At 37.9% G+C, this 25,217-nt stretch overlaps 3 protein-coding genes and 1 long non-coding RNA gene across 6 annotated transcripts; 1 reads left to right on the forward strand and 3 right to left on the reverse strand.

Annotated features, from left to right (window-relative positions):
- On the reverse strand, positions 58-2,558 carry LOC107644762 (L-idonate 5-dehydrogenase). Its single transcript, XM_021103193.1, has 8 exons — positions 2,418-2,558; positions 1,892-2,054; positions 1,708-1,775; positions 1,452-1,614; positions 1,266-1,345; positions 805-1,095; positions 530-717; positions 58-354 (listed from the first exon to the last, which is right to left on the reverse strand). The coding sequence occupies exons 2-8, from the start codon at positions 2,004-2,006 to the stop codon at positions 162-164; spliced, it is 1,098 nt and encodes a 365-aa protein (XP_020958852.1). The 5' UTR covers positions 2,007-2,054; positions 2,418-2,558; the 3' UTR covers positions 58-161.
- Positions 2,674-5,677, forward strand: LOC107644763 (sorbitol dehydrogenase). Of its 2 annotated transcripts, XM_016348689.2 has the most exons (7): positions 2,674-2,699; positions 3,073-3,261; positions 3,358-3,425; positions 3,756-3,992; positions 4,220-4,510; positions 4,763-4,950; positions 5,226-5,677. In XM_016348689.2, exons 2-7 carry the CDS (start codon positions 3,147-3,149, stop codon positions 5,416-5,418), a joined length of 1,092 nt encoding a protein of 363 aa, XP_016204175.1. In that variant the 5' UTR covers positions 2,674-2,699; positions 3,073-3,146; the 3' UTR covers positions 5,419-5,677. The 2 variants fall into 2 exon arrangements, with proteins under 2 accessions (XP_016204175.1, XP_016204176.1); XM_016348690.2 differs by lacking the exons at positions 2,674-2,699; positions 3,358-3,425 and having other exon boundaries at positions 3,053-3,261.
- Positions 5,806-10,361, reverse strand: LOC107644761 (zinc finger CCCH domain-containing protein 48). Of its 2 annotated transcripts, XM_016348686.2 has the most exons (9): positions 9,446-10,352; positions 8,944-9,039; positions 8,753-8,842; positions 8,519-8,620; positions 7,490-7,636; positions 7,255-7,374; positions 7,071-7,130; positions 6,573-6,670; positions 5,806-6,313 (listed from the first exon to the last, which is right to left on the reverse strand). In XM_016348686.2, exons 1-9 carry the CDS (start codon positions 9,893-9,895, stop codon positions 6,169-6,171), a joined length of 1,308 nt encoding a protein of 435 aa, XP_016204172.1. In that variant the 5' UTR covers positions 9,896-10,352; the 3' UTR covers positions 5,806-6,168. The 2 variants fall into 2 exon arrangements, with proteins under 2 accessions (XP_016204172.1, XP_020958851.1); XM_021103192.1 differs by lacking the exon at positions 8,944-9,039 and having other exon boundaries at positions 9,446-10,361.
- Positions 16,025-17,531, reverse strand: LOC110262669. The gene is made up of 2 exons (XR_002347573.1): positions 17,291-17,531; positions 16,025-16,323 (listed from the first exon to the last, which is right to left on the reverse strand). It is a non-coding gene; the product is annotated as an uncharacterized LOC110262669 (long non-coding RNA).

Genomic DNA, 25,217 nt, shown 5'->3' on the forward strand with positions numbered 1-25,217 from the left:
GCAGTGATTGTAGCCAGAGGTCATTAGTTAAGTTGTGCATGCTTAATGAACCTAAATAAATTAAATAAGAGAGTACTAATACTACTATGATGTATTATGAGAGTAATACACTCTATACTTCAATTAGTAATTAACTTAATGCTAAAAGAAACACACTGAATCTAGAGATTGAACATGATCTTAATAGCATTTCCCCCTCGAGCACTGGTTTCAAAGGCTTCTTCCAACTCTTTCTGTGAGAATCCAAACCTGTGACTTATCAATGGCTTGATGTCAATCTTCCCAGTTCTTAATAGCTCAATGCATAGGGGCCAAGTGTTTCTGTATCTGAATATTCCAATTACATCAACCTCCCTACAACACATGAAAACCAAATTTTGATCATCAAACACAGTTTTATTTGATAGTACTAATACTACCAAATTTGAATAATTTTATGGCATCCTAAATCTTCTAGTAGTATCCCTGAGCCAGCCAAATTTTAACTAATCTGACTCGAATCGAGCCGGTCTAATGTGATCTTTGTTACCTCGCTGCGGCCGGAGTAAGGGGAACTGTCATCTCAGTTTGAGCTAATCCAATGAGGCAAACTTTGCCACCAGAGGTGGTGACATTGAGTGATGTGGACATGGTTTTATTGTAGCCAACACAGTCAAAACTCACATGAATCTTAGACCTCATGGCATTCTGGATTTGCACCACTTCTTTCTCCATGTCCTAAATCAAAATGTAGCCATTGCAAATATCTTACCAATTGAATGGGGTATTTTAAAGGAGTGAAATGTGTAGAGTATAGAGTGAAACCTGGATACTAGTTGAAACTAGAATAGTCTCATCTGCACCAAGATCTTTTGCAATTGATAAACGAGTGTTATCAACATCAACCATCACAATTCTTGGTGATCCAAATGCCCTGGCAGCAAGTGATACTACAAGGCCAATTGGTCCTGCTCCTATGATTAGTACATTTGTGTCTGGACTGATATTCGCGCGACGACACGCATGCACTCCTACACTGAGTGGCTCAATCATGGCTCCTTCCTCCAAGCTCACATTGTCAGGTAGCTTGAAACACAGATTGGCAGGATGCACCACCTGAAAACATAATGGAACATTCAATATATATATATATATAGTCTTATAAGTATGTTAGTTTTGAATATTCATCATTAGTATTTATTTAACTTATTGAATATAACACATGAAATGAAGTACATCTAAATTGAAACATGGGATATATCAGAGCAACACATAGAAAAGTTTACCATATTGGCAAGAGAACCGTGAGTGTGAGTTGATGCTGATCCAAAACATTTCATGCCGCGACAGAGATTGTAGCGGCCACCTTATTAGAGATACAGTTAGATATTTCAAGAATTAGTTACTAATTGGTTACATTTATCATACCATATAAGGCTACAATTCTCTGATCAATATGATTCTTAACTCACCTTTGCAGAAATTGCATGTTTGGCAACTGATTCCAGGCTCTAAGGCTACCCTGTCCCCTACTGCAAGAGATTGAACTTGAGTGCCTAGTTCTTGAATGATTCCAGCACATTCATGCCCCAGTACCATAGGCTTGTTGGCAATAAAATTTGCACATCTCATAGTCTAGCAACAAAGTTTAGTAGTGTTCAAAGAACAGAATTAAGCAAACGCTAGAGTACTAATAATTAGTGATAATACGAACTTTCAGGTTCTTACCTTATAGTAATGAACATCACTTCCACAAATACCAACAGCTTTAATTCTAATTTTAACATCATGGGGACCTGAAATTGAAGATTGTTGATCACCACAGTACTCAATACATGAGCTTCAATTACTTTATTAGATACCATGAGTGTATAAGTTAAATGTCTTGAAATTTATGAGAAGATCAATTCACCTAAAGAAGGAAGTGGATATGGTTGAATTGATAAATCTTTAACACCAAGAATCCAAGCTGCCATGTTGATCTCTTCATCTTCACTTTGTGACATTTCTGTGTTAATTATCACCATCTGTTGCTAATCAGCTAATACCTTTCCTTGTGTCCTCTCTAATTTCATCTGCATAAAGTGTCACTACCACTGTCACTGTCACTGTCACTTTCCTTTGCACTCTTCATTATTCAGTTCATGATCCACAATTATCCATATCATCTTTTGGACTATGCTAATGCCACTTTGTGTCTTTGTAAGAGAATGATGTGAAGGTATGACTTTGTACTTGTTTGTATTTCATTGCTTCAATTTTTTCCTAAACTTATTCTGATTTAGCACCACTAAAACATATTTCACCATTGTTTATTGAGAAATTAATGACTCTTATGGGAAAAAAAATTAAAATATTCTGATCAATCACTATTCAATGACTATGACAAAATTGCATACTTTACAGGATCCTAATTATTCTTGGGGTTTGAGCCATACTTATTTGTGGATCAGTCCCTAGTTCATAAAGGAAATTGATTGATATGTTATGGTGCTGAGCTGAGTCATGCTTTGGTGACAAAACAAATAGGGAGTTCTATGGTTGGTATGACACACAATCATGACATGAATAAATCCAATAGAATTAGATTATAGAAGCATGCATGCTCTTCAGAAAAACCCATTAGGCATCAGCAAAGGCTGAAAGCGATTTATAGCATATAAACAGCCACATGTGACATGACCATATCACAATATGGATGAGGACAAACCACCCATATGGTCTCTATGACGTTTATATGAAAAACCACTCAGATTAATTGCAAAGATTCATCGTTATCTCATAATATAATTTAATGTTTATTATTACATTTTTTTAAATCTAATTTGTTAGGATTTAAAATTAGTTGTCATCTTATCATTTATTTTGGTTTAGTAATTTTTATCTCCTGTTATGTAATATGTTATTCTTGTAACTAATTTTTCTATACAATAAATTTAAATTAAAAATGCTGAGAAGTTCACTAATTAACAAAAGATAGCAAGATAAAAGATATTCCTTATTATTATTATTATTATAATTATATTATTATTAATTATGGTTGATAGTGAAGAAAATGGAAATGGACTTGATTTATTTGATTCCCTGTGGCAGAAGAGGTCTCTCACTTCTGAAATATCTTCAAGATTTGGAGAGAGAGAAAGAGAGTTTGAAGTGAATCAGCAAAAATGGGGAAAGGAGGGATGTCAGTAGATGATGATCATGGAGAAGAGCAGAACATGGCTGCTTGGCTTGTTGCCATTAACACACTCAAGATTCAGCCATTCAACCTTCCTCCTCTTGGTATCTCACTTCATTCATTCATTTTGTTTCAATCATACTCAGATTCATTCTTGGTATCTCACTTTTACTCTGCAATCTGCATGTTCTAAATTAAAGGACCCCATGATGTTAGAGTTAGAATGAAAGCTGTTGGTATATGTGGAAGTGATGTTCACTACCTCAAGGTAACACATACATACATACATACATACATACATACATACAACATACATAATTATTCTCTATTGCATCTAATTTCATTCAAAGCAATTGCATATACTTTGATAATCTATGCCTAAAAGTGATGCTGAATGACTTGACCAATGTATGAATATCTGATTGGCAAATTTGGTATATATCTTGCATAGGTTGGAGATTTTGATTGATGGGGTTATTGATGTTCCCTAATTCAGTTTATGTTGCTGCTGGCTTGAATACACTATTTACTATTTTGCATAGAGGTTGGAAAACATTTGATTGAAGGTTTTGGTTTTGATTGTTTTATGTGCTTGCAGACACTGAGATGTGCACACTTTGTAGTTGAAGAGCCAATGGTGATTGGTCACGAGTGTGCTGGGATCATTGAAGAAGTTGGCAGTGAGGTCAAGGCCTTGGTGCCAGGTGACCGTGTGGCGATTGAGCCAGGAATCAGTTGCTGGCGTTGCGACCACTGCAAGCAGGGCCGCTATAACTTGTGCCCTGATATGAAGTTCTTTGCCACTCCACCAGTTCATGGTTCCCTTGCTAATCAGGTTTGAACGAATCCAGAGCTTCTCAAACTAGAATCCTTTCAATATTGTATGATTCTGAATACAATTAAATGAACAATGACCACATCAGTTAGCATGAATTTCGGTTTAAACACGATACAATACTGATACTATTGTGTATTTGTTTTGGTTGTCACCATTTTCTGTGTTGTTAAATAGAATGAGTCCCTTAAAACCAATTTTTGAGTTTCATTTTTCTCTTTATACAGATAGTGCACCCTGCAGACCTATGTTTTAAACTACCAGACAATGTAAGCTTAGAGGAGGGGGCAATGTGTGAGCCCTTAAGCGTCGGTGTTCATGCTTGTAGGCGTGCTGAGATTGGCCCAGAAACAAAGGTGTTGATCATGGGAGCTGGACCTATAGGACTTGTTACAATGCTTGCGGCTCGAGCTTTTGGCGCGCCTAGGATTGTCATAGTGGATGTCGATGACCATCGTTTATCTGTTGCAAAATCTCTTGGTGCTGATGATATTGTCAAAGTCTCGACAAACTCCCAGGCATGTATATTTGATTCCCTTGTGTTAGAGTTTGAAAGATAAAATAATAATAATAAAAGAATGAAGGAAATTTACACTTTAACATGCTGCTGTCTATGGAAATGTACACTTTACAGGGAAATTTTACATAGTACAAGATACCATGTGTCAGAAAACCTTATATAAATGGAGGATTGCCATGTGTGGTGTCATCTTAGCTCAGGATACTAAGTGTAATTTATATAATTTTGAATGTAATGCTTTGCATTTCAGGATGTTCCTGGAGAAGTTGAACAGATACATAAGGCTATGGGAGCTGATGTAGATGTTACCTTTGACTGTGCCGGTTTCAACAAAACCATGACTACAGCATTGAGTGCTACTAAGCCAGGTGGCAAAGTTTGCTTAGTAGGAATGGGTCATTCTGAAATGACAGTCCCACTCACCCCAGCTGCTGCAAGGTATGACTATGTAATTAGATAGAGTCGGTTATATAGATCGAATGACATCATAACATCTAAATCTAAGTCCTTGCCTCTAACTCTCGGGCTACTCTTCATCTGATTTATTTTCTTAGTAAAGCATATGAATCACATATTCATTGAAGCTCAATAGGTACTTCTTGTCATAAAGTAATTTAAGAAACAGTAATGTTGTAACATATATGAGTTGTTAGATTTTAGTTTTCTGTTGTGATGTGATATTTTAGTGTATTATTTTATGATGCCAAATACAGGGAAGTTGATGTGATTGGTATATTCCGGTATAAGAACACATGGCCTCTATGTCTTGAGTTTCTAAGGAGTGGCAAAATCGATGTGAAGCCCCTTATAACACACAGGTATGGATTCTCTCAGAAGGAAGTGGAAGAAGCATTTGAAACAAGTGCTGCTGGTGGTAATGCTATTAAGGTCATGTTCAATCTTTAGAAGATACACATCAGTCAAGCTCTTGGTCGTCTTCATAATTTGGGTTATGAATAAAGTGGCTTCAATAAGAACTCAAAAAATTTCCCCTGACTTGTGTTATGAATCCTTCAATGTTCTCATTGATAAGTGAAAAATTCTAATTCTTTTGCTGTGCGAATGAGTTTAAGTGCTATATGTATGAGAACACTACCATATGAAAATCTTGAATGCTATGATGTATCACTTGGTCTTGGTTATTATAGTTAGTATTTTGTTTTTTCAATTGATTTTACCGAGTAATAAAAAAAAACTATATTTACATAATTATGTTTGTCAAGATTTAGAATCACCAGGAAGAATATCAAAACAGATCAAAATATGAAACAAACTTGTTACTTTTTCACTAAGTAACCAAAATTTATTTGTGATACATACATAGGACCAGCAGGAGAAAAGGTAACAAATGTTTAATCTGTATTGTAATTTCACAAAATATTGAGAACTTAATAGGGACTCCTACTTGAGCACAGCCTTTGTGCCAAGGTTACAAACTCAACACCAAAACCACAGCTCAAAACTCTAGAAGACAGACTATTACCTTCCGCAAACTTAAATTACAAATACACCCCTCTGCCCTCTTCTCCTCTCTCTCTCTCTCTCAAATCCTCCGCGTACCAACCTTAATATTGAATTCCCTTCTTGCATTTGAAAAAAATTACAAAAAGGTACACCACAAAAAACTACTATAACAAATTACGGAAAGTATCCATTTTATTGAATGGTAGGTATTGGCTCCGGTGTCCAATTCCACACTTTGACTTGACCAGTTCCATCACCAGTGAAGAATAAGCCATTAGGCCCTGCCTGAATTGCCCGTACCTCTTGTTTTGTAAATATCTTGCCTCTCTCTGCAAATCTGAACACCACAAATGGGGCCAGAAAAATTAGGATTAGCTGCATTTTATAGGCAGCGAGTGCACTTGATAATATGAGCAACGAATCATACTTCTTGTAAAGCATACAATCAGATTTGTCGGATTTTTGGCATAAATCAAGCACTCGTGGGCGAGATACACAAATACAATTCATTGAATGAATTTCTAAATCCTCTAGAGACTACCGAAGTCAGCATAGGAACAAATGAGCTCATAAAATTTGGAAGATAAATTACTTACGATGGCAGGTCATAGAGGCGCACAGTATTATCATTGCAAGAGCACAACAAAATGGGCTTGCCATGTGCATCGTGCATTCCACAGAGAGTAACTATTCCCTACAAGCAGAATATATTGTTAAAAGGGGAGGAAATATCATGAAGCAAACTTGCCCACTATTTTTTTTTTATAAACGAAAAAGGAAAAGAAACTTGTCACAACTCATGAGTGATTAGGTTAAACTGTTAAACAATACCAATTCTAACTACAAGATATATATGAACCTGTGGTAATATCCAAGTCCAGATGCATGCAAAATGAGTCATTTTCATTACCAGAAACTTAAATAAAGTTCTTATATTTTATAAGTGGTTTTTGGATCATTGATGTAAGAGTAAAAAGTGAATTGATTCTCCAATTAATATTTCAAGGGATTGACGGTCAAAATTACAAACTAGAGATCAAATGTCATACGACCAACTATCAGGGGGGTGGGGGTGGGAGGGAATTCATACGTACATGCTCTTCGTTGTGAGTATATGTCACTTCCAAGTTTCCACTTTCAGTAGCATACCACACCTAAAGAGAGAACAAAGAGATTTGCTTGAAGACCTTTTTAAGAAGAATAATAACTTTTAAGGGGAAAAAAAAATACTTATGCCTATTCTACGTATATATAACCAAACAAATAGTATGAACCAACCTTTACTGTTTTGTCCAATGAACAAGACAAAAGGAACTGCTCCCAACAGAGAACAGACATCACGACAGACGTGTGGTCTGTTAGTGTCTGTAAACACTCCAAATTTTCAAGATTCCAGACCTGAAAGATAGCATAAATATACAAGAAATTAACAAAACACATTGCTTAGATAGCAGCTAATGCACACCCCATTAAATGAATTAGATGCTTATAGAATATTTCTTATGTAGCTTACTCTTATTGTATTGTCCATTGAACCAGAGTAGAGTCTATTAGCTCCAACAACTAATGAAACAACACCACGCGTGTGACCCTTAAGTGATGCAGCTGGCTCAAAGCAGTTAGCAACTACATTGAACTTCCATACCAATATAGATCCATCCTGCAGGATAAGTAGTTTAAGTGAGCTTTAAATACTAAAGTGGATACTCCAAACCAAGGTACACAGGTTAGAAGGACATTAAGATTAGAGCACGAGTGAAAGCATGTTTGGTTGAATTGAAAGTTGTAACAAAGTAGTTTCCTAACACGTAACTATGTAAAATCATTAAATGGTTCTTATCCAAAAAGAAAAATAAACAAATAAATAAAGTTGTTAAAGCATTGAAGGAATAACCCCAAAAGTTGACATAGTAATTAGTTCTTGACTTCTTGTGTTCATATAACACCAACAATTCTTCATCTATCAAATATGAAACATTATTAGCTATCCCCTAGAGCTTATATACTTTACATACCCAATATTCCAATATTCCAATATGCACTTTATGGTGTCTCATAACTCAAATCATTCTTGACCACCGTAACGTTACCCTTGGGTTCTAATGGTTACATTTTCTTGATACAACTTGCACCAGCAACTTTGTTGCTTGTAGATTCAAAAATGTTCTTAAATGGTTCTTCCTTTTTTTTAACCTAATATACCTACATCCCTAACATAATAATATGCATGTACTGCTTATTCCTAGAATTCCTTATAATCCCAAAAATTTATGTCAATATTCTCATTCCAAACTAGTGTATGTACATTTAGTCGCCTTAAAAGATGCCACTGAATAAATAGTGTGTATAAAAGAAGACATGCACTTCCCATTTGATCAGTCAGGCCTTAAAGTACCAACAAGTTAATCTCCAACCAAGACATGGAATACTGCCTCACGAAATAAAGCATGCCTTGGAATATAACATATACATCACGCAGGAGAGAGAGAGAGAGAGAGAGAGAGAGAGAGAGAGAGAGAGAGAGAGAGAGTGTGTGTTTTACCTGTGTACCAGCAAAGAGCATATCATTATTCACAACAAGTGCATAAACTTGTCCAACAGGACCATTTAGACTTAGTTCCATTGAATTTTGTGTGTTCCAGACCTACAAAATATCATCATTAAACAAGACATTAACTGTGCTGCGATGAGAGTTTATAGATATACTTGAACTAAAAGTCTGTAAATTACAAAGAGAGAAGAAAGAAAAAATGCCTCCAGAATCCCCTCTTTTTACCTTCACAAAATTAGGTATGCCTACAAAAACCCAAGGACCTTCACTGATCATGCAACCTACTTCACCACCAAGATTGATCACAGCTACACACTGCATAGGAAAATTGATAAGCAAAATCAATATAGTTTCATCAGTGTTACCTTTTTGCAAGGATACAATAAAAGAAGTGACATGTTGAAGGTACTAACAACCTTTCCAGACTGGCAGTCCCAAACCCTTACAGACTCATCAGTACTTCCAGTATAAAGCTTATCCGAGCCAGAAGGAAAGGCAATTCCACTAACAACCTGTTCATTCAGTTTAAACCAAATTTCATCCCAACAATTCTTATTGCACAAAAAGCATATTCAGACAACTTAGCAAGCATCAACTGATCTTATAGTACAAAGAATAGTGACAAAATTGACTCAAGTTCACACTACACAAATTTTACAGAGGAATGTATCTACCACTAAAAACAGAATCTAAAATTATAAAAAAGAATTGATTCTATAATACTATATGTGTAAAGTATTTTACATTGTCAACTAATCTTCTAGAAGTCAAACACTTGCAATGACATGACAATACATAATTGGAAGACAATATTAAAAAACATTACACTTCCAACCTGGCAGAAAGAACAAAAATCCTATAGTGAGTGAAGTAAATAACCTAATTTTTTTTTTACCTAAAAAACAATTTTTTTTTTACCTTCTGATGGCCTTCAAGCTGTGTCAACATAGAAAACCCATCCCCTGTATTCCAAGAGTGAAGGAACTTACACCTCTCACCAAAATTACAATTCCCCTGAATCCAATAATTACAAACTTTATCAGCCTTCCTAACTACACTCATGTCACCACCAACAACTCCACCACTGGCACCGCGACCGCCACCACGACCACCACCGCGACCCCATGTGTTGTTGAAGTGAGGGTTCCGGCGATGTCCCGAAAATCCGGAATTGTCAGCAGAACCATGAGGCCTCTTCGAAGAGGTACCATTAACATTGGGAGTTGGCAACTCGCTATGAAGAAAAGGGCATGGGTGACGATTGCACTTGCCAGCTTGCCAGTGATAGCACACTTTCTGATGCTTCGAGTCCCCTGAGGGTCCACCTAATCGTTGGTACACGCGCTTGTTGCCCCCATCAAGGTCCATGGATCCAAAGCACAGACACTGGATGGTTTCTGATGTTTTGCGAATTTGCGGTGTCGAAATTGGGAGGGTATCGCAAGATAGAGGCTGAAAAACTGTAGCTTTAGCTGCAATTAGCAGAAAAAATGTCAGAACTTGTTGAATCGGGATCCCAAATCGACCACGCACAAAAGTTTGAAGTTGGGCGAGCTTGAAGGTGCAAGGTTGGAAGACGAGCAGAGAGGTCTTGCGTGATCATCAAGGGTGACAGTAGGACTTAAACTTCGTCGTGGAAAAACCCTAATTATTGAGATTAGGGTTCAAGACTTTGGATCAGAAAAACCCTAATTTAGCGATTCAAGAGAGGAAAGAGGAGAGAGTCGGGCATGGAGATCAGTTCAGGCGAAATATGCTACGAAACGACGTTGTAGAAGACAAGAAGCGTTAGGTTTACGAGAATGTGGAGTTACGAAGCTACCCTCAGTTCATGAATGGAGTTCACTGTGGAATGTGAATATTACGAATTTAAATGAATTGGATTGATTCTAAAAAAAAAATTATGAGTGAGTTTTAAGAAAAGATTTTTTTTCTAGTTATCTTTTTTTAAAGATTTTATGGAAAAGTAAAGTAATTTTATGTTTGGATATTTTATATAAAAAGATATTTTTATTTATTAATTATGTTCGAGTATAATAATATAAAAGTATTTTTTTATTTATTATATGAAAAATATCTTTTTTTAAAAAAAAAGATCTTTTAAAAAAATATAAATTACAGCTTCTCAAAATATATTTTTTTAATTTTTCTAGTATTTTTATTGTTACTACTTGAAATTTGCCAAACACACTAAAAAATAAAAAAAGATCTTTTGTTATTGAAAAAAAATATTTTTTATAAAGATAATGACGCCAAAACAAGCACTGTATCTATCCCCAAACAAATACAAAATCTAATCTTTTTTAAATATATTTTATTATCATTTTAATATATTCTAAAATTTTTAAAAGTAAAATTATAAAAAAAATAATTTTATTTAGAATGAAAGTAATATGATTAAGAATAATTTATTTAGATGTAATTAAAAAATAATTGAATAACTATGTACCATAAAAAATTGATATTATTGAAGGATAAAATTAAAATTTATTTTTATGTATCGTTTTTGTTCTTAACGTTTTCATCCTATTTATGTCTCTAACATTTCAAAATCGTTTCAATTTTGTTCTGCCGTCAATTTTGTTCACGGATCTCTAATAGCAGGACAACATTAAGCCAATTTTAAAAAGTTAGGAACTTAAATAGGACGATTTAAACGTTAAAAATAACTTTAAGATTTATCCCAAATGTTAAGGACAAAAATAATACTTTACTCTAAATTCTTAGGCAAGACTGATAGATTTTGCATTAAACTTTTTATTAATTGAAGATGAAATTTCATAACATTATAGATTATAGGAAATCTTCAAAATTCAAAGATGGATTTAGAGGAAACATAATCTTTCTCAAATTTTTTCTAGTTTTTTATGTTTTATGGATTTGTCGGTGAAATAATAGATTATGTTTATATTTCGAACTGTGTGAGAAATCTTATTTTTAATAGGCAAATTCTATGGTGTAGATAGTATAAAATATCTACACTTATAGATTTTACGTGTAATGTGTCATTATGTGGCACTTGTTTGATGACAAGTTTGACAGATTCAGTAGTTACAATAAGTACACTGACAAAAACAGAGATTTTGATTTTGATGGTCTGCCACGAGAATGATTTTAGCTTTAATTAGATTAGCAAATAATGTTGTTACGGTAATCTTTTTCTAAAAAATTGGTTTTATGGGTTATATGTTTTTTTTGCCGTAGCAGGCTTTAACGGTTGAAGGTCTGGTATTGTGAGTTTGTTAAGGAAACAAAATGAAAATCTTTTTTCAAACCAAAAAAAGTGAAAATGTTTTCAGGTTGTTATAGATCTAATAAAGAGGGAATGTGACAACTTTAATAACAATGAAAAAACTAATGATGAGAAAATTTTGGACCAGTATTTTTATTAAAATTTGGTCAGTATTTAATTATAAAAAAATAAGTAATTTTATATTATTGGATAAAATTTCACACCATTAAAACACTAATGATACTAATTGATAACTACAAATCATAAAATTTGTTAGTCCCCTAACACTTATCTGCTAGTATTAACGGGATTTTTATTTAAATAAATTAAATAAATATTTTATTTATTGAAATAAATAATTTTAAAAATTATTATGAAAATACGTCATCTACCCTTATCTCGTTTACTTTTTAATGTATCTTGTTTACATTGTAAATATAAAATATATTTTTTGAAAATAATAAAAATATTAATAATTTAAATTGGGTCAAACTCTTGAAAATGAAACATTTCAAATAATGGGGAAGATGGACGATTTTATATAATAGAGAAGATGAACGATTTTAAAAATGAAATACTATTAATACTTTTACTTCTCCCAACCATTGAAATAAGTAAAAGCACCTAAGTAGCTGCCAACTATTAATACGGTTACCTTTTCTAATTACCCACTATTAACACTATTGCTTCTTCTACTATTTGCATTGACTAATTTTCAGTAGGATTTACATTAAATCAATTTAAATAATACTTCAACTTTTTAATTGAGATATAATTTGTTTATTAAATTTTTAACTGTTATTTAATTTATTTAAATAAAAATTTCGTTATTATTAGTATTTTCATTGTCATTAAAGTTGACACATTTCCTCTTTACTACTGTTCGTCCACCAAAGGTGGTGTTCTCTCTTGAATCTATAACATTCCAAAAATATTTTCATTTTGTTTTTCTTAACAAACCCACAATACCAAACCTTCAACCGTTGAAGCTTGATACCACCAAAAAAACCATGTAGTCCATAAAATCAATTTCCCAGAAAAAGATTACCGTAACAATATTATTATGATAATCTCATTAAAACTAAAATCATTCTCGTGACAGACCATCAAAGTCAAAATCCCTACTTTTGTCAGTGTACTTGTGACAACTGCTAGATCTGTCAAACGTGTTATCGAACAAGTGTCACATAATGACACAATACACATAAAATCTATAGGTATAGATATTTTATACCATCTACACCATAGATAATGTTTGGAATCTTCAAGGTCTTGTCTCTAATATTTTTAGGGATCTAAATTTGATTATTCAAAGCTATGAGCCTAATGAATATACCTCAAAAGATGGTTATTTTTGCCTCCTAGATAAGTATGCTCTTGCCATCACTTTTATAAATTGGACTTGGTTGTGAAAAATTTGTATTCTTGAGAAAGTGAAACTTTTTTTTAACTATACCTTCACAATGTTTTTTTCACTCGTAAATCCTGTTTCAACTGTCACCTTGAATCTTCAAATATTTGTCGGCATTGTAACATTTCTACAGAAAATATTTTTCATTGTTTGAGAGATTATGCCAAAGTCCAATGCATTTAGAGCAATCTCGGAATCAATCAAGTTCCGACTTTAATGGTACAAGATTTTTCGATCTGGCTGCAAACGTTGTTAAGAAGAACTGATTTGTTTTTCTTGTTAGTTTTGTGATGCATATGGCTTGATAGGTGATACGTCACCTTTATCCTCAGCCGCCCGAAATTTTCGGCCGCCCGAAAAGCTCGGCACGTGAGCAAATAAGCTCGGTCTCGCATTAGCCGCCCGGAAAGCTCGGCACGAAAGCAGGCAGGAACGGCCTCACCCATTTGAAAATAAGAGACGTGCTCAGCAAACCTAATCACTAAAACAGAACATCATAACCAACCTATAAACTAGGACTTATCCACAGCAAACGGATAAAACAACTCCTATAAAGCCGAGCTAATATCCTCGGCTAAGGTTCAGGTTCTCTCACTCTCAGTCTTCATACGCACTTAATTACTCTCACTCGAGATTATCACTAACTTGAGCGTCGGAGTATCTTTTGCAGGTATTCCCGCCGCGGTGTTTGTTCCAGGCCGACGTATAGCTCTTCCTCTCCGACAGCTACTTGCTCGGAGTCGCTAAGCTCGGCCACCCCAGTGCCAGGACGAAACACTTGGCGCCCACTGTGGGGCCGAAATATATCTGACCTCACCATCCATTTTGTTTAGTATCTTACTCTATTTTTGCAGGATTCCCTATCCTCGGACATGGCTGACAACGGGAACCCCCAACCTACACAGGCAGAGCTCTTAGCTCAGATCGCCGAGCTCCAGGCGGAGGTGCGGAAGATAGCTGAGCTGTCTGCACAAAACAATGGAAAGCACGAAGGAGAAAGCTCTAAAAGCTCGGTGCAGGGCAATGCAGATCCCCTGAATATCACTCCACCAAAGGAGAAGCTCACCCTCGAGAACCCCTTTTCTGACGAGATCACTAAGTTTCAGATGCCGAAAAACTTTGTATTACCTACAACACTAGAACCATACAAGGGGTTCGGTAATGTTTTTTAACAGCGCTAACAATGAGCCCGTACTTTGTCGGGCTTTTCCTACTTATCTTGATGGTGCTGCATTACTGTGGTTTTCTAAATTGTCTGCAGGTTTGATTTTCTCCTTTGAGGAACTGGCGAGATCCTTCATTGACTACTTTGCGGCATCAAGAATTTATGTCCATGGATCAGACTACCTAGGCACAATCAAGCAATGCCAACACGAGAGTTTAAAGAACTACATGACCAGATTTTCTGAGGCTACTATGGAGATCCAAGACATGGATCCGGCTGTCCACCTTCATGCCCTCAAGGCCCGCCTCCGACCAGGCAAATTCTGAGAAACCATTCCGATAACGAAACCAAAAACACTTGAAGAGTTCCGAGAGAGGGCCACAGGTCAAATGGAGATTGAAGAGCTCCGCGAGGCCCAAAAGCCGGATAGACAACCACAAAGAAGGGATGAGGAAAAAGCTTTCAGATCACCAGGCAACAAGGATACAAAGAAGCCCTTAATCTCACACCAAAATACAACACGTATACCAGATTCAATACCAAGAGAGAGAACATCATAAAAGTGATTCTGAATGCCAAAATCGTGAAGCCACCAGCTCGGGCGGGAAACTACCAAGACCAAAGGTTCGTGGATAGAAGCAAGCATTGCGCCTTCCATTAGAAGTTCGGCCACACCACAGACGACTGCATTGTCGCAAAAGACCTCCTAGAAAGACTGGCGTGTCAAGGGCTTCTCGACAAATACGTCGAGAGTCGGAAGGCCAGAAGAACTATCTCGGACAGGGAGGAGAGCAAACAACCAGGGACGGACAAGAACAAAGAAGAACAGACCACCCCTGATCCACCAAGAGGCATCATCAGCCACATATCGGGAGGATACGTAGGCGGAGGTGAAACAAGCTCGGCCAGAAAATGAAGTTATAGGGCGATGCTAGCAATCGAGGGAACACTGCAGCCAAAAAAGGAGGAGGACCCGGATGTCACAATATCCTTCAATCAATCAGATTTCATATCAGCAAGCCCTAACCTCGATGACCCAGTGGTAATTTCCATCCAGGTCGGAGAGCTGTTGGTAAGGAAAACACCGCTGGACCCAAGTAGTAGCGCTGATGTTTTATTTTACTCTACCTTTAAAAAGATGCAATTATCAGAAAAACTGATACAGCCATCCTCGGGAGAGCTAATTGGGTTCTTCGGAGAAAGAGTCCCCATCATGGGACACATATGGCTGAGGACCACAATGGGAGAGATCCCTATGTCGAGGTCCGTTGATATTCAGTACCTAATAGTAGATTGTTATAGCCCTTATAATATTATAATTAAGAGGTCCGCCTTGAATATATTCAAAGCGGTGGTGTCCACATTACACCTGTGTGCAAGGTTCAGAAAACCGAATCAGTCATCAAACCGCTCTAGTCACTGGTTTACTGGTTCACTGGTCTAACTGGTCCAACCGATGGTTCAACCGGAAAAACCGTTTTAGAATAGAAATAATAAATAAATTATAAATACACATTCTAAAATATAATTATAGTCTAATATAAATTTTAAAATATCTTCAAAATTTAAGACACTACATAAAATATCATCAACCAAATACCATATGATCTTATCAAAATCCAAACTCAAAAGTTAAATAGTAATAAATTAAAAGCATATCTAAGTATTAAACAACTAAAGACTAAATAGTAATAAAAGCATTACTTGGTCATTTCAGTATAGAGTTCACATTCTAATTTTTAAACAACTAAAGACATTGTAACATAATATTCCTATGATATCTATACACCAACCTCTACTTTACAAAGCAGAGGCAGGTCCAGTTCCATCATTTGTGCTCTGTATTCTAACTTTAACAAAATGTAGATGACCTATGGCCACAATTCTGGCACACCATCTGCAAGTCTAGAATTAGCCATCTTTTTGGTAATCAGATTTTTCAACTCTATTTCTCCGGGAAACCTTCCTTCTTTCAGTTTGGAGAACACCTTCAAAAGAAACAAAGATTTAGAACAGGTTATGAAGAATTAAAAAGCATTGAAGATGACACATGTTACCATCCAAAAGGATACATAGGGAGGCAAAGTTTGACCAAGAAGAACTTTTCTAATTGATGAGAATACATCCTTGTTTTCATAATTAATTTACCACTGTCCCATTTGTTAGGGGTTATACAAGTAAACCCTATAAGAATTAGAGGAAGCAACTTGAATAACTCAATCATTGATATCAAGAAATACCAATGAAACAAAACTTAGAAGAATAGTTCATCACCCTAAGGTATACCCCAGTACCCAACATCAATAATCACAAATTACAAAATTGAAAATGATGGAACACAAGTGTAAAAGTGAAAAAGTGCAAAACAGCATTCAGCCAGTCAACAATTACAAAGCAGCAAAAGCGCAAAACACTAAAACACCAGTAGCCCTCTTCATCGTCTTCATGTTTCTGTATCAAGGTTCTGAAAACCAAAAAATTAATAGCAGCACAAAATTAATACTACCAACAGCATTCAGCAACAAAAATTATCATTCAGCAACAAACAACATTTGATTTGATTTCCATTTTACCATTAAGCAACAAACATAACAAAATAGTAACAGTAACAATTTATCCCTAACAAAATAGTAACAGCTTATCAGTAGTAATTTATCATCAATTAATAAGCCAGTAATAGAGTTAATCAATCAAGAGCAGGCCAGAACAAGCCAGAGTAGTGAGCAAAGCTAATCAACTAAGAACAAGCACTAAGCACTAACAAAGCATTCAATCTCAAGCACAAAGTAAAAAAAGAAAACAGCAACGCATCACTTAATAATCATCAAGCAATGAAAACAAAAACACTAAAAACGACTATCACTGACCATCGATGAACAAGCACGAAGAGGGTTTGATTTCTGAACAGACAATAAAAAAAACACGAAGAACAAGCCACTAGCAGTGAGTATTGACCTTCGACGGACGACGGAGAGCTGTTGAGCGCGCGGACGACGGCGACCAAGCGATTCGTGAGAGCGAACAGGGGTTGGTGAGATCGAAGTAGCGAACGCCGATAGCACGAAGATGGAAGTTCTTGAGTGCAACAGAGGCGACAGCAGCAGTTTCTCACTCCGACAGACGGCGACAAGATTGGTGGAGGCTAGGGTCTGCTTTCTTTGGTGGAGCTAGGGCATTTGCTGAAGGAAAGAGTTGGAGAAAGGAAGGGGGGTGAGGGGACAAACGCGTGCAATTCCTTTTCTTTCAACGAAGGAAGGAAACGGGGTCATTTCTTATAAACCGGTCGGGTTCTGGTCCGGTCTGACCGTCCGGTCTCGGCCGGTTCATATCCGATTTTTAAAATAGCGGTTTCTGTTAGTAACCCAAACCGTTTGAGCTGCCGGTTCACGGTTGGACCGGTTCGACCGGCCGGTCCGGTCCGGTTTTCAGAACATTGCCTGTGTGTCAAGTTTTCAGTGCAGGAAAACAAGATCGCTACAGTGTACGTTGATCACCAAAAAGCTCGGCGTGCTACAATGCCTGTCTAAAGCAAGCCCATACGAGGGAAACAGCTCGGCCCCAGGTCCAAGCCATACATAGCTCGGCTGAAGCTACAATGTTAGCCAATCTCGACCTGAGAGAAGACATCGGCGAAAGACCTCGTTCAATGGACAACCTTCACCAATTAACATTAACAGCAGATGAAAAGCAATACACATACATCGGAGAAGCACTGGAAGGGAATGAACGAGCAAGACTTATACACATACTGCGCCAGAACGCCGACCTATTCGCATGGACACCAGACGACATGCCGGGAATAAGCCCAGAAGTCATCTGCCACAGATTAGCAATCGACAAAACAGTCTGACCAGTGGCACAGAAGAAAAGAAATCTCGGAGAAGAGAAAAAACAAGCAGCACTTGAAGAAACCAAGAAGCTCCTCAACGCAGGCTTCATCAGAGAAATTCGCTTTACCACATGGCTATCAAACGTGGTAATGGTAAGGAAAATTTCAGGTAAATGGCGCATGTGCGTCGATTTTACAAACCTAAACAAAGCTTGCCCTAAAGATGCATATCCATTACCTTGCATTGATAAGTTAGTTGATAACGCTTCTGGTTTCAAAACCTTGAGTTTTATGGATGCCTACTCTGGTTATAACCAGATTTTGATGCACCCAGAAGACCAAAGTAAAACAGCTTTCATAACAGAACATGGAAATTTTTGTTACAAGGTAATGCCTTTTGGCTTAAAGAATGCATGTGCGACATATCAAAGATTAATGGACAAAGTATTCCAACAACAGATAGGCCGGAACATGGAAGTCTATGTAGATGATATGGTAGCAAAAACGCCTGCACAAGGGTCACACTGTGATTACTTGGTAGAAGTTTTCAAACAACTCTGAGCTTATAACATGAGGCTCAACCCAGATAAATGTGCTTTTGGAATCCATTGAGGGAAATTTCTTGGCTTCATGCTAACCTCACGAGGTATAGAAGCCAACCCAGAAAAATGCAATGCAGTACTGACCATGACAAGCCCAAAACAGTAAAAGAAGTCCAACAATTAGCAGGCAGAATAGCCGCTCTATCACGTTTCCTACCCGCAGTGGCAAACCGATCTTATCATTTCTTCCAGACGTTCTCTAAGGGCAAGAAATTCACATGGACAAACGAATGTGAGAATTCCTTTACAGAACTCAAACAGCTCTTAACATCACCTCCAATACTCCAGAGACCAGAGGCAGGTAAACCATTGTATTTGTATTTATCAGTATCTAACCATGCCATAAGCTCGGTCCTAGTGATAGAAACAGGAAAAAAGCAAAACCCAGTATACTTCATTAGCAAGGTATTACAGCCAACAGAAACAAGGTATCCGAAGATAGAACAGCTAGCGTTGGCGCTAGTCACCACGGCAAGAAGGCTGCAACATTACTTTCAAAGCCACACAATCATAGTACGAACAGACCAACCACTAAGGCAAATATTAATCAGACCCGAGCTTGCCGGACATCTAATAAAGTGGTCAATCGAACTATCCGAGTTCGACATTCAGTACGAGTCGAGAAAAGCTCTGAAGTCACAAGTACTTGCTGACTTCGTGTCAGAGATGACTAATGAGACCCAACACACAGCAGCCAGTTGGAGCATACATGTGGATGGAGCATCAAACAGAGAAGGAAGCGGAGCTGGGATATTGCTAAAAGAGGGAGAGAAAGTGATTGCCGAACAATCACTACAATTCCGCTTCAACACGAGTAACAACCAAGCAGAATAGGAAGCTCTGCTAGCGGGATTGAAGCTAGCCCAGCAACTCGGAATACCTCAGATAACAGTCTACTGCGACTCATCACTGGTAGTACATCAAATCAAAAGCGAGTACCAGGTAAAAGATCCTTTGTTAGAGAAATATTAGCTCATAACAAAGGATCTCATCTCAAAGTTCAGTAAATTTAATATTATCCATGTAAACCGAGAACAAAACACCAGGACTGACGTGTTATCCAAGTTAGCCACAACAAGGCAAACAGAAAACGCATCAGCACTGTCTCAGCTAACACTTGACAAGCCGAGTTTCGAGCAAGAAACAGTTTTAAACATCATGCAGGTCCGAGATTGGAGAACACCTTTTCTCACTTACATCAACACCATCAACATACCAGATGATGAGCCGAACTTGCAGCTCTTCAGAAGAAGAGCAAGTTTCTATACGAAGAAGATTAAGTTTCTATACAGTACTCGAAAATACACTGTACAGACAAGGACACTCTCAACCACTGCTCAAATGCATCAGCAAGGAGGAGGCCGAGGATGTCATGGCTGAAACACACGAAGGGGTCTGTGGAAACCACATCGGCGGCCGAGCATTGGCTGCAAAAAATATTACGAACAGGATACTATTGGCCAACGATAAAAAGGGACTGCATCTCTAAAGTCAAAGCATGCGATAATTGTCTAAAGCATGCCACCCTCTCAGAGACCCCGGCCGAAGAGCTCCACACAATAGAGGTAAGCTGGCCTTTCGATAGGTGGGGATTGGATATCCTCAGACCCTTTCCGAAAGCGCCAGGCCAGGTAAAGTTCCTTTTAGTATCAATAGACTATTTCTCTAAATGGATAGAAGCACAACCACTAGCACATATAACGGCAGAGAAAGTGCGATCTTTCTTATGGAAAAACATTATATGTAGATACGGTATCCCAAAAGAGATAATCTCGGACAATGGAAGACAATTTACCGACCATAAGCTCGCTGCCTTTTTAACAAATTTTAACATTAAACATCACTTCAGCTCAGTTGAGCACCCACAAACTAATGGACAAGTTGAATCAGCTAACAGAATTATCTTACAGGGCCTAAAGAAAAAGCTCGGCGAAGCCAAAGGCGAATGGGCCGACCTCATTCCAGAAATCCTATGGAGCTACAACACCAGCATTCAATCTGCTACAGGAAAAACTCCTTTCAAGCTGGTATATGGTGCAGAAGCACTGATCCCAGTAGAGGTCAGTGTCCCGACATTAAGGGCCGAGCTTTACGATCAATCAAACAACTTACAAGCTCGAACAGCCGAGCTGGATCTTGTGGAAAAAGAAAGAGACATCTCAGCCATAAAGCAGCGAGCCAGAAAACATTACATAGAGCAAAGACACAACAAAAGGGTGGTTCATAGGTCTTTCAACAAAGGGGACCTCGTACTCAGACGAACAGAGGAAGCTCGGAAACCTCCAGCACATGGCAAATTAGCAGCAAATTGGGAGGGACCATTCCGAGTTCTCCGAAGTCTCGGAAAGGGGGCTTACAAGCTAGAAGCCCTCAATGGAGACCAGCTTCCAGGAACATGGAATGTCTCCTCGCTAAGGGAATACCAATCATGACACATGCTGTAAACACGCGAATGATGGTACTCTTTTTCCCCTCCGAAGTTTTTTTTCCAAAAAACACATGGGTTTTACTTGGAGAGGGTTTTAACGAGGCCGGACGCCACAAACCATCATACCAATGTAACTTACATTGCAATCAAACACATTTTTTATTGGCAGTTAGCATATATCCCACTCGGATAAACGTGCAAAATAATCCGAGCTTCATAATCAGAATCCAAAATACGTATACCGAGTATATCACTCGGAGAAATACAAACAAGCGAAACAACACTAAATTGTCCAAACGAAGCCTAAAGGCTCACTCCACCATACCAAAGCTACCGCTCTCCTTATCGATAAGAAATGGCAACAGATAGCCATCTCCAATACATACACGCAATTGTTATCACAACACAGCATATCATCATCATAACTTTGCCAAAATATCATATTCTATAAAAAACTAAACAAGTCACTGTCAAACCGAGCTATATACTCGGAAACCAAAATATCAAGACCGAGAATGATACTCGGAATCATCCAAAATAACCAGAACAGTCAGAAACAAGTCTAAAATCCAAAACACCATAAACAATGTCTACAAAATAAGAGCATAAAATAAAGGCCTAATCTGCCTTATCACCAATGCTAGAACCACCACTCTCCTTCTCAGCGGCTTCATCATCCACAAGCTCTCCGTTAGCTACCACCTTTATAATATCCAGCTTTGAAGCATCAACCTCTGGAAACAGAACCTTAACCTGAGAAGCAGCGCGTTCGAAGCCTTTAGCGAAGGCTTCATACACTTCACCTTCCAATTCCTTTACACGAGCAGATAGCTTACCATTTTCTGACTCCAGAGTCTTCACTCGCGAAGAAGAAGACATATGAACACGCTTCTCCTCCTCAAGCTTTAATTGCACCTGCTCCATGGAGGAAGACAGCTCAGAGATCTTTTTCTCTTTTTCTTTAATAATACCAGACAGCTCTTTAAGATGTGACGCCTCCTTCTCGTCTCGGCCCAAAGCAAGCTCTTGTGCCCTACCAATGGCAACAATCCGAGCACCAATCACCTGCAAAGGAAAAGGATCAGTAGCAACACCATAAAAGAATACAAATAACATTAAAAACAGGTAAACAAATATACCTGAAGAAAATGACTAACACCAGCTCGACCAACCTCATCGATCATTTTCATATCATCTGGAAAACAACAGAGCTCGTTAGCCATTGTACTAAAGGAATAGAGCTTCGCCCACAACGACTTCCCATGCTCGTTCTCATCATATCCATGAAGCCTCTTCTGTGACTCGTAGGCAAACTCCACCATTTGGAGAATCATGAAAGAATCACCCTTGCCCTCCAATACCTCGGCAACACTACCCTTCGCCTGACCCCTCTTACGCTTTGACTTTTGAACAGGACCATACTGCACAGCAGCAGCAGCAAGACCTTTCCCCACATTGGAAGAAACTTCCTTTTCACTTTTCTTGCGTTGGTTGAAGAAAGACTTCAACCCCGCAGTGGTAATGGTGGGAGCTTTCTCGGCTGAAAACCACAAGCAAACCAAATTAGAGTCAACATATCAAAGCAGAGAAGGAAACAAACATAGTAAAACAATTTACCTATATAATCATACACAGCCTGTCTATCAGTATCCCATTTCAATATTTCAGCAACTGACAACAAACCCTTCGGACCCAAAGACTTAAACAAAAAATCCATTACAATATCATCATCAAGAAGCCTATCATCTACATCCAGTGCTTGATACGGCTCGGCACACCAGAACAAGGGGAACCTTTCCACTAAATGTTCGTTCAAATAAAAGGGAAAATCCTCGGGTACACTCCTAACCTTCACAAACATAGATTTGAATTCCTTATACGATGATTTATACAGGCCAAATATCGCACGACGGGGGTAGCTACTAAGGTTCACCCATAAGCCCCGATTTACCCCTTTCGCCTGAAATAACGAGAAAAACAACCTAAGAGACGGCGGACGGTCTAGCAGCTCCATCAATATTTCGAACGCCCGAACAAAGCCCCAGGAATTAGGGTGAAGCTGAGTTGGGGCACAGTTCAACCAATACAAAACCCCACACTCGAACTCGGTAAAGGAAAGTCTCACACCCAGCTCAATGAATAGACAGCTATACATGTAGAAAAAGGACCAATCATCTAATCGGTCACAGACCCGGTCATCCCTCCCACAAGGCAACAATTCTATCCTAACATTACTACCATCCCTGACCCAAATATTCGACCCCAGCAACCTCACCGACTCCTCATCATCAAACTGAGATGCGCGCTCCCTTACCCTAGCATCAATCCAGTCATAAGAATCTACCACATTACAGTTCGCCATCAAGGACAAGAAAAAGAAAAACACAAGAAAACAAAGAAGAAACGAAGAAAGAATCACAACTGACCTTGCTTACTCATTTTTCAGACAAGGAGAGAAAATAACCTTTATCCCAGAACTCAGCAGTTTGAAAAGAAAAAAGAAGTGAAAACAACATATAACTTCTATAAAACAAACGGTTACTAACCCTGTGCATTTACTCCAGATTGACAAAAAAGAGGGAAGCATTAAAACCACTACTAAATCCAACGGACAGGGGTGCCTAGAAAAGCGGGACAGTTTCACATCAATAATGTCATGATGGTGCGCAGAACAAAGCCACCACTACAGGAAACGTTTTGAATTTTGAACAAGACCAAGCCGAGCTTGGGGGCTGCAAGGAGTATATACGACAAACAACTCAGCGACCGAGGATTGCGGTACTCCTGGTTCGAAAGCTCGCCATGGTCCTGTCCAAACCAAGACAAGCTTGGGGGCTATGATACGTCACCCTTATCCTCGGCCGCCCGAAAAGCTCGGCAGGTGAGCAAATAAGCTCGGTCTCGCATCAGCCGCCTGGAAAGCTCGGCACGAAAGCAGGCAGGAACGGCCTCACCCATTTGAAAATAAGAGACGTGCTCAGCAAACCTAATCACTAAAACAGAACATCATAACCAACCTATAAACTAGGACTTATCCACAGCAAACGGATAAAACAACTCCTATAAAGCCGAGCTAATATCATCGGCTAACGTTCATGTTCTCTCACTCTCAGTCTTCATACTTACTTAATTACTCTCACTCGAGATTATCACTAACTTGAGCGTCGGAGTATCTTTTGCAGGTATTCTCGCCACAGTGTTCGTTCCAGGCCGACGTATAGCTCTTCCTCTCCGACAGCCGCTTGCTCAGAGTCGCTAAGCTTGGCCACCTCAGTGCCAGGATGAAACAATAGGAATGCTTGAATCTTCAATAATAAAAACCAAGCCCCTGCTTCCATAGCTTTCAAAGTCAGATTCTTAGTCGAAGAATTTCAAATTGTCTTGTCTTTCAATTTCTAGCAAAGTTCCTTTTTGATTGAATACAAATGGACTCAACCGAACATTGAATTTGTAAAAATTAATTGTGACGGAAGTATTTTTCCTAGCTATAAGAAAGTTGAATATGAATGTGTTCTTTGTGATAAAGATGGTGTATAGATTTCAGGGAGTGCAGAAAAGGTTCATGGTTCAAGTGTGCTCCACACAAAGTTGGTATGGATTGATGTTGGTGCTAGAACATAGTGTTCGAAATATTGTGTGCCAGACCAACTTAATTGATGCATATTCCCTTGTTAACATTAATCCCTCTTTAAGACCACTGTGAATCATAATTTTTTTTTCCAGATTTTTTGAGCTTAAGATGTGCAGAAAAAATTCTTCTTTAATTTGATATTATTCATTGTGAAACTAATAAAGTTACTGATCTTTTAGCAAAATATAGTGCACAAAAAATGACTGACCAATATACTTAATTACAACCTCTGCTGCAAGTGTTGTATCTAATGTAGCATGATTTAATTTAGTTTTATTTTTTTTATTCTTTTTCTTTTGTTTTTCGTTACCTCACCCCAAAAAAAAAAGACTATGGGCCTTTCTAATAGACTGTTAAAAGAATTTTTAAAAATAAAATAAAATAAAAATAAC

Source organism: Arachis ipaensis, chromosome B05 (genome assembly GCF_000816755.2).
Source record: "Arachis ipaensis cultivar K30076 chromosome B05, Araip1.1, whole genome shotgun sequence".
NCBI lineage: Eukaryota > Viridiplantae > Streptophyta > Magnoliopsida > Fabales > Fabaceae > Arachis > Arachis ipaensis.